The 9,653-nt window shown below is 43.3% G+C and overlaps 1 protein-coding gene across 1 annotated transcript; it reads left to right on the top strand.

Annotated features, from left to right (window-relative positions):
- Window positions 1–1,962: 1,962 nt before the first annotated feature.
- Window positions 1,963–3,249, top strand: LOC124006254 (olfactory receptor 4S1-like). The gene has a single exon (XM_046316143.1). It carries the CDS (start codon window positions 2,217–2,219, stop codon window positions 3,156–3,158), a length of 942 nt encoding a protein of 313 aa, XP_046172099.1. The 5' UTR covers window positions 1,963–2,216; the 3' UTR covers window positions 3,159–3,249.
- Window positions 3,250–9,653: the final 6,404 nt, after the last annotated feature.

Here is a 9,653-nt window from a genome sequence, read left to right as displayed (position 1 = left end):
CAATGGAGTTGTCGACCGTGATGGCGAGATCATGGAACGGGCAGTCCTTCCCCGGGAGGAAGAGCAGCTCCGTCTTGCCGAGGTTCAGCTTGAGGTGGTGATCCGTCATCCACACTGATATGTCTGCCAGACATGCAGAGATGCGATTCGCCACCTGGTCATCAGAAGGGGGAAAGGAGAAGATTAATTGTGTGTCGTCTGCATAGCAATGATAAGAGAGACCATGTGAGGTTATGACAGAGCCAAGTGACTTGGTGTATAGCGAGAATAGGAGAGGGCCAAGAACAGAGCCCTGGGGGACACCAGTGGTGAGAGCGCGTGGTGAGGAGACAGATTCTCGCCACGCCACCTGGTAGGAGCGACCTGTCAGGTAGGACGCAATCCAAGCGTGGGCCGCGCCGGAGATGCCCAACTCGGAGAGGGTGGAGAGGAGGATCTGATGGTTCACAGTATCGAAGGCAGCCGATAGATCTAGAAGGATGAGAGCAGAGGAGAGAGAGTTAGCTTTAGCAGTGCAGAGCGCCTCCGTGATACAGAGGAGAGCAGTCTCAGTTGAATGACTAGTCTTGAAAACTGACTGATTTGGATCAAGAAGGTCATTCAGAGAGAGATAGCGGGAGAGCTGGCCAAGGACGGCACGTTCAAGAGTTTTGGAGAGAAAAGAAAGAAGGGATACTGGTCTGTAATTGTTGACATCGGAGGGATCGAGTGTAGGTTTTTTCAGAAGGGGTGCAACTCTCGCTCTCTTGAAGACGGAAGGGACGTAGCCAACGGTCAGGGATGAGTTGATGAGCGAGGTGAGGTAAGGGAGAAGGTCTCCGGAAATGGTCTGGAGAAGAGAGGAGGGGATAGGGTCAAGCGGGCAGGTTGAATGACACTTGTGGGGACATTCATAGATAGACATTTTACTAATCGGTACCACCTCAACATTTTTGGCGAGCATGATGCCCCTGGCTGGATCGGTTGTGTCAATCAAGACGTAAGCTGACATGAGGCCTGTAAACAGTCTGCTGATAGATGATACGGACCACTTCAATATGAACTTTATGAAGGTTATAGTACTTTGTACAAAGACCCATTTTTATACGCTCCGACAATATTTTACAGTGAATTTTGCAATTGAAATGTTTTCATTACATACATTTTTATCATTAATTCATGCAAAAACTGGCTACTACTAGTCTAGCCCTTCTCTGATTCACTTCCTGGAGCTGAGCAGTGGTAAAATAAATTGCACAGATGTGAGCTAAACTTTGCTGAAATCTTCGCATTTTGTGGAAAGCCTTTAGAGACAAAGAAAAATGTACCCTTGTGGTCCAATTACTAAATAGGAATATGGCCATGCTCCAAACAAGGTCTGTTCAAAATGTAGCCCAAAAAAACTTGAACTTGAACAACATTAACTTGAAAATATAAAATATTTTATTTATAAAATATTACCTTGCTACATAAACAAAATCCTATTCTATCTCATACCTCATCTCATAGTCAGTCCTATAGACATGGTCTCATTAGGAAGGTAACCTCCAGAGTGAGCAGTGTGTGTCTGAGGGGTTCACCTGTCTGTCACTCCATACATCTCACATGTTGCTATGGCAGTTGAGATACTCAGATACTGCCCCATAAAGGAGTGGTGCGGAGAGTGGAGAAGTGTCATACCTACTGTAGGTATGATCTGGTCTGCTCAGGTGGAGGTGATCTGCTCTGGCCCTCAGAAGAGAGATACAGAGACCATACAAATACACAGACCATACCAATGATCATCTTCAAGGAGAACCTACTTTGAAGACTTTGAAAATACTTACTTTGTTTCGATTAATCATCTAACTAATTCAGTTAAATATTGTTTAGGATTACTCTCTAACTTTGAGTTAAATTAATTGAAGATCTGTGAAGATCATTGAAAAATGTATATATAATGCTTCATGCTCACCAGAATGTGATACAGGTTGAATACTGGTCTGTGTGCTCACTGCATTGTAATGTAGGTGGCTGCTGAAGCTGGGTGGTTTTGGGTTGACTTGTTTGACATCTGAATACCAACAACATTGTTTGAAGGAGAGCTATCATCGTTGAGAGGCTGACAGACTGCTGTATGGGTGGCAGTTACTGTTAAAATGTAATCAAATTGTTTTTTAAATAGACCAACCAACAAAACTTGGATAAACGGAACATTCTCAGGTCCTGTGTACACTAGCCATGTGTGCCTGCTGTCAATGACAATGGAGTTCAACTCCTCCCAGCAGATAGTGTTTGTGCTGCACGGACTGAACGTGACACAGATAAACAAACACATCTACTTCTCATTAACTCTCATCCTATACATCCTCACCATTTTTGTGAATCTGATACTGATCGTTACCATTTGTCTGGAGAAAATGTTGCATGAACCTATGTATTTATTTCTCTGTAATCTGTGTATTAATGGTATCTATGGCGCTTCAGCCTTCTACCCAAAGATACTTTATGACCTTTTATTTGACTCTCATGTGATAACATACATTGGGTGCATGACCCAGATATTGGTAATCTACTCCTTTGCTTTCTGTGAATTCACCAGCTTGACAGTGATGGCATATGACAGGTATGTTGCCATCTGTAAACCGTTACAATACCACTCTATCATGACTACTCGAAAAGTGTGGACACTGCTTCTTCTTACGTGGCTTTTCTCATGGCTAGAAAGTAGCATTGGGATGGGACTAACTGCTAGGTTACCCCTCTGTGGCGTCGACATCGATAAACTCTACTGCTCAAACTGGGCGGTCGTGAAGCTCTCATGCGTTGACACCACTCTGAACAACCTCTACGGCTTCATTCTCACGTTTTCTCATGTTTCTCAAACAATACTCATCCTGATATCCTACATGAACATCATCAAAGCGTCCTTGCGTTCCCGTGTGCAGAGGAAGAAGTTCATGCAGACCTGTCTGCCTCATCTGATCACCCTCACTAACTTCACCATATCCCTCACCTTCGATGTGATGTTTGCTCGCTACGGCAGCAACACCAGCCTGCTGGCCCTGAGGAATATCATGGCGGTGGAGTTCCTTGTTGTGCCTCCTCTGGTGAACCCTATCATATACGGGATGAAACTCACTCAGATTCGGAATAGAGTTGCACAGATGTTCAACCGGAGAGTTGCTGCCCTAATCTAAATGTATTGTGGTGATGCGCTTGTGTGTATCAACATATCTTTCTTGTTGATCTATAAAGCTATATTGACAATTTTCATTTGTAATTTTTAATGGACATAAAGAAGGAAAAGGTGCAAATCTCTCTCACAATTAAATTCTTGGTGCTTTATTTTATCTAAATATTAAAATAATGATGTTCTAGCAGTCAATGGCCTTCGTCAGAATTATTTTTCATGGATGTCTTATGGAATAACTTTGCCCCTCTTATTTGTTGTCAATGACTGAGATTCAGGTGTTTGGCTTCATGGAGCCAACTTGTTACTTTGACCAAAAAAATCAAAATAGCTGTATATAGCCAACTTTATATACAGTGCACTTGGAGAGTATTCAGACCCCTTGACTTTTTCCACATTTTGTTAGGTTACAACCTTATTCTAAAATTGATAAAATGTTTTCCCCCTCATCAATCGACACACAATAACCCCAAAATGGAAAAAAAACAATGTTTTTTTAGAAATTTTTGCAAATGTATTAAAAAAACAAGTATTCAATCCCTTTGCTATGAGACTCGAAATTGAGCACAGGTGCATCCTGTTTCCATTGATCATCATTGAGATGTTTCTACAACTTGATTGGAGTCTATTGATTGGACATGACTTGGAAATAATTTGGAAAGTCACACACCTGTCCATTGGTGGAAAAAGTACCCAATTGTCATACTTGAGTAAAGGTAAAGATACCTTAACAGAGAACGACTCAAGTTAAAGTGAAAGTCACCCAGTAAAATATTACTTGAGTAAAATACTAAACGTATTTGATTTTAAATATACTTAAGTATCAAAAGTAAAAGTATAAATCATTTAAAATTCTTTAGATTAGGCAAACCATTTTTGTTTTTTAGATTTACGGATAGTCAATGGCACACTACAACACGAAGACATAATTTACACATGAAGCATTTGTGTTTAGTGAGTCTGCCAAATCAGAGGCAATTGGGATGAACAGGGATGTTCATTTTGAACAGGGACCATTTTCCTGTCCTGTTAAGCATTCAAAATGTAGTAAATAGTACATTATTTACTTTAGGAATGTAGTGGAGTAAATGTAGAAGTTGTCAAAAATATAAAAAGTAAGGCATAGATACCCAAAAAACGACTTAAGTAAAAATACTTCTTAATGACTCCAACCTAAGTGTATGTAAACTTCCGACTTCTGTTTGTGGGTGTCAGCTATCGCCGGTTAACGCTTGATCGGATTGAATCTAGGCCTTAATTTCACCCCATTGTTGAAGCACAGACTTTAACATTGATCTTGTGTCTCATCCTCTCACTGATAAACAGGCATTTTCATATCTGTTGAGAGTCCTTTAGGTGCCCTTTGGCAACCTCCAAGCGGGCTATCATGTGCCTTTTACTGAGTAGCTATCGTCTGGCCGGTCTACAATAAAGGCCTGATTGGTGGAGTGCTGCAGAGATGGTTGTACTTCTGGAAGGTTCTCCCATCTCCACAGAGGAACTCTGGAGCTCTGCGGAGTGACCATCGGGTTCTTGGTCACCTCCATGACCAAAGCCCTTCTCCCCCGATTGCTCAGTTTGGCCGGGTGGCCAGCTCTAGGAAGAGTCCTGGTGGTTACAAACTTCTTCCATTTCGGAATAATGGAGGCCACTGTGATGTTGGGGACCTTCAATGCTTCAGAAATGTTTTAGAATCTGAACCTGCCTGCCTGACCATACTGCTAGCCCTGACCTCGAGCCTGCCTGCCACCCTGTACCTCCTGGACTCTGACCTTGTTATGATTCTTTGCCTGTCCATGACCGTTCTCTTGCCTGCACCTTGGATTTGAAGAAATATCAGACTCAAACCTGTCTCCCTTGTCTGCATCTGGGTCTGTGCCCTTATACTTGTGTAAAGTCAGCTGAGGGAAGGATTCAGTTCACACAGACATGTGTGCCACATTTATTGACAATGGTTATTTTCATCACAGTGACCCTGTTTGACATTTTGCAAGGGTGGAATAGTGATGTTTAATATTACACTAAATATGCATAATGCAATGGATGTACAATTCCTTGTTATACCACCTGTCTTAAACCCTGTCATATATGGACTTAACCTACAGATAATTCGAAGGGCAGTTTTTAGAAAGTGTAATCCACATAAAATCATTGATATGAGAGGTTCGTTACATGTTACACAACAGGGTGACTTCCTGATATCAGAAGTCAACTAAATTGAAGGTATAATCTGGCAAAACAGTTGCAAGGTTAAATGGCCCCTAATTTCTTGGTATCAATCGCACTATTCCGGGAAAGGGATTTACAAATATTCCAAGGATAGAGTGATTGTAGCACACTTCAGAGGGTAAATGGGCAATGCACAACATTTAAATGCTTTTGAACTGGGTGTGGTAGTAGGTGCCAGGCGCACGGGTGTGTGTCATGAACTGCAAAGCTGTGTTTTTTTTTCACACAACAGTGTCCCATGTACAAAACCTTAGGACCACTTTCCTAATATTGAGTTGCACCCAGTTCAATTGCACTAACATTTTGTGTCTTGACCATTCACCCTGAATGGTACACATACACAATTTATTTCTCAATTGTCTCAAGGCTTATAAATCCTCATTTTATAGAATCACCTTTGCCAGCCATGACAGCCGTGAGTCTTTCTGGATGAGCCTCTAAGAGCTTTGCACACCTGGATTGGATAATATTTTAGAAATTCTGTCAAGTTCGTTGTTGATCATTGCTAGACAGCCATTTTTAAGTCTAGCCATAGATTTTCAAGACAATTTAAGTAAAAACTGTAACTAGGATACTCATAAACATTTAATATTATCTTGGTAAGCAACTCCAGTGTATATTTGGCCTTGTGTTTTAGATTATTGTCCTGCTGAAAGGTGAATATGCTTCCCAGTTTCTGTTAGACACCAGACTGAACCAGGTTCAGAATTTTGCCTCTGCTTGACAAAATTCCATTTATTTTTATCCTAAAAACTCCCTAGTCCTTGCCGATGACAAGCATACCCATAACATAATTCAGCCACCACCATGCTTGAACATATGAAGAGTAGTCATCTACATTGCACTCGGAAAGTATTCAGAAACCCTTGAATTTTCCAATTTTTTTAACGTTACAGCCTTATTATAAAATGGAGTCTCATCAGATCAGATGTTATCAGCAAGCCAAAACCATCTGTGGAAAGAACACAAGTAGAACAAAGATGTAAGTGCAAACAGAATGTATCATTCAATATAAGTTTCCAACTAAAACAATGACATGAGCTCTGTCTAAGCTCTGTTCAGCTCCCCACTTCCTCTACTTGCATCATTCTCAAAACCCATTGGAGGAGGTCTGAGGTGAGGAACCTTGGGTCGTCTCTTCCAATGGGGATATAAAAGACCACACAAACCACGTCTACACGACTGTCAGTCCTTGCATCCATAGCTCTGTCTATGAATTTGAGAGTGCTTACATTTCTCCAGCACCATCCCTCAGCTTTTTAACGAAGCAGAGGCGGAGAGTATGCTTGCTACCGAAAATGTATGTTTACATGACCGTTGAGAGTGGGGTGCCATACCTTTAGCTCCCAGGTGAAGCAGAGCTAACACACTAAAGAGGAAGTTTCAGCAGATGTCTTAACCACCCTCTGGCTGTTCCAGGCACTGTTTGTGGCCACGTCACCTGCTCTCAGAGCCAGTGAAGATCTCCAGGTTCTTATATTGGGGCATTAGCATAATCTACAGTATAGAGAGGGAAGAACAATACAGGATATGGAATTAGATTTAGTATGGAGTCGAAGTCCCAAATCCTCTACAATAAATAGACATTGGTAAGAAGGTTAACAAAAGTAGGGCACTGCAGTTTTAGGACGATGGAGCAATACATACAGTATCAGTCAAAGCTTGGACACACCTACTCATTCCAGGGCTATTCTTTATTTGGACTATTTTATACATTGTAGAATAATAGTGAAGACATCAAAACTATGAAATAACACATAAGGAATCATGTAGTAAAAAAAAAAAGTGTCAAACAAATCAAAATGTATTTTATATTCTTCAAAGTAGCTACCCTTTGCCTTGGTGACAGCTTTGCAAACTCTTGGCATTCTCTAACAAAAGAGGCAACTATGGATAATCATTTAGCCAAATAAGTGATAACACACGATTTGGGACTGAGCCGAGCTGTAGAACAATTCCACGGCACACTGTGAAAATAACACTCAGATTTTTCACTTTAAAATCTATGTCCAACAAAAAACAATCACTTCAAAGTGAAACAAACCACGTCTACTATCACGTCTATTCCAGCTCGTCTACTCCATCTCGTCCCCTCCGACGCTCGACGTCAACGGTCTACTAACCACCGGTCCTGGCAACCCTTCATTGCCCACACCTGGCAAATGTTATCACGCACACCTGCGCCCCATCACCAGTCACACCTGGACTTCAGGTTTTCCGCCAAACCCTTCCCGATTACTATTTCACTGCCTGGCTGTACCTCAGGTGTTGTCTCTACGGCTCTAGTGGACTCTGGTGCCACAGCGAATTTCATCGACCAGGCCCTCGTCTCCTCCCTCAACATCACCGCGTACCCGCTCTTCTCTCCTTGTCTGGTCCAAGCCCTGGATAAATGACCATTGGGATCCGGCACTATTACGTACGTCACATCACCACTCACCCTCACTGTGGAACCCAAGCACCAGGAAAGCCTTCCCATCCTCATCACTTCCTCGCCTGTGCACAAAGTCACACTCGGCCTCCCGTGGCTTCAACTTCACAACCCCACCATCTCCTGGTCTAAGATGTGAATTACCGCCTGGAGACCAGGATGTCGGAGGACCTGCTTTCCCACACCCTGTGGTTCCACGTTGGTGGAGGGTCCTGTGAGTGTCCTTCAGCCAATCAATCTGTCCTCCCGTATCATTGGCCCTGTGTTGTGGGATGGAGATGTGCCAGGCTTTGGAGAGCAAATCTGTTCCTGTCACCTGCCCTCCAGAGCGCAACTACGTCCCCACGGAGGTGAGCGATTGGCTGTTGACCTGGGCGCACATAGCCCTTGTCACTGGAAACCCAGGTATGACCCGCACCATCCAATCCTTTTCTGATAAATACTGGTGGCCCACTTTAGTGCAGAACTTTGCCCACTATGTCAACTCATGTACTCAATCTCCCCCGGCACACTCCACCAGGGAAACTACTTCCCCTTCCTGTGCCTCAGCGGCCTTGGTCACGTCTGTCCATAAACTTTGTAACGGATCTTACCCTTTCTGATGGTTTTACCAATATTCTGGTGGTTGACAGATTCTCTAAATGATTATTCCTGCTGTTTTTATCCCTCTCTCTGGTCTACCTACTGCTCTCCAGGTTGCTGAAGCACTGTTCCAGCAGGTCTTCAGGCACTGTGGCCTTCCGGTGGACATCGTTTCTGACCTTGGCCCCCAATCCACATCATGTGTTTGGAAAGACTTCATGGAGAAGCTGGGGTCACGGTCAGCCTCACTTCCGCATACCGAACTCAATCTAACGGGCAGATGGAGAGGATGAACCAGGAGCTGGGGAGGTTCCTGAGGAGCCACTGCCTGGACCAGCAGGGGGAGTGGGCCTGATTTCCTTCCTTGGGCAGAATACGCCCAGAATTCATTGCAACACTTCTCCACCGGGCTGACTCCTTTCCAGTGTGTTTTGGGTTATCAGCCAGCCCTGGCTCTGTGGACTCTGAGCCAGACAAGTGGGTCAGGCACACAGAAGAGGCATGGAACAATGCCGTCAGGAGCAGCAGGCGGATCGCCACCACAATGAGGCTCCCGTGTAACCTTTCGGTTACTGGCCCAATGCTCTAACCACTAGGCTACCTTCCCTGATTACTTACCATTTATCTAGCACTCTGTTCTTTCAGTTATCAGGTAGTTTTGTTTTCCTTTTAGACGCTGCTCTTGTTAGTTTTCATTAAACTCACACTGCACTTGCTTCCAGACTCCCTGTGTCTACTTTACACATACAACTAAACAATACAACATGCACAAGGACTATTTTTAACAATTGTTTGACATATTCACTGAAAAGATATATAAATTGCTCAGTTTAGAAGATTTTACTGTCAATTGAAATAAATTCATTAGGCCCTTTATCTATGGATTTCACATGACTGGGAACATAGATATGCATCTGTTGGTCACAGATTCCTTTAAAAGAAAAGGTAGTGGCGTGGATCAGAACCAGTCAGTATCTGGTGTAACCACCATTTGCCTCATGCAGCGTGACACTTCATATAGAGTTGAGTTGATCAGGCTGTTGATTGTGGAATGTTGTCCCACTTCTCCTCAAAGGCTGTGTGAAGTTTCTGTTCACAATATTGACATCAACAAACCGCTTGCCCACACGACGCCATACTGCCTGGTATAGTTGAAACATATTAATAGGTGAGGTGCACACTTCTCCAGCGGCCATGGAAGGTGAGCCTTTGCCTACGGAAGTCAGTTAACGATGCCGAACTGCAGTCAGGTCAAGACCC

This window comes from Oncorhynchus gorbuscha, linkage group LG19 (assembly GCF_021184085.1).
Source record: "Oncorhynchus gorbuscha isolate QuinsamMale2020 ecotype Even-year linkage group LG19, OgorEven_v1.0, whole genome shotgun sequence".
Classification (NCBI taxonomy): domain Eukaryota; kingdom Metazoa; phylum Chordata; class Actinopteri; order Salmoniformes; family Salmonidae; genus Oncorhynchus; species Oncorhynchus gorbuscha.
The sequence above is the reverse complement of the archived record's forward strand: the minus strand, read 5'-3'. Positions and strand labels throughout refer to the sequence as shown.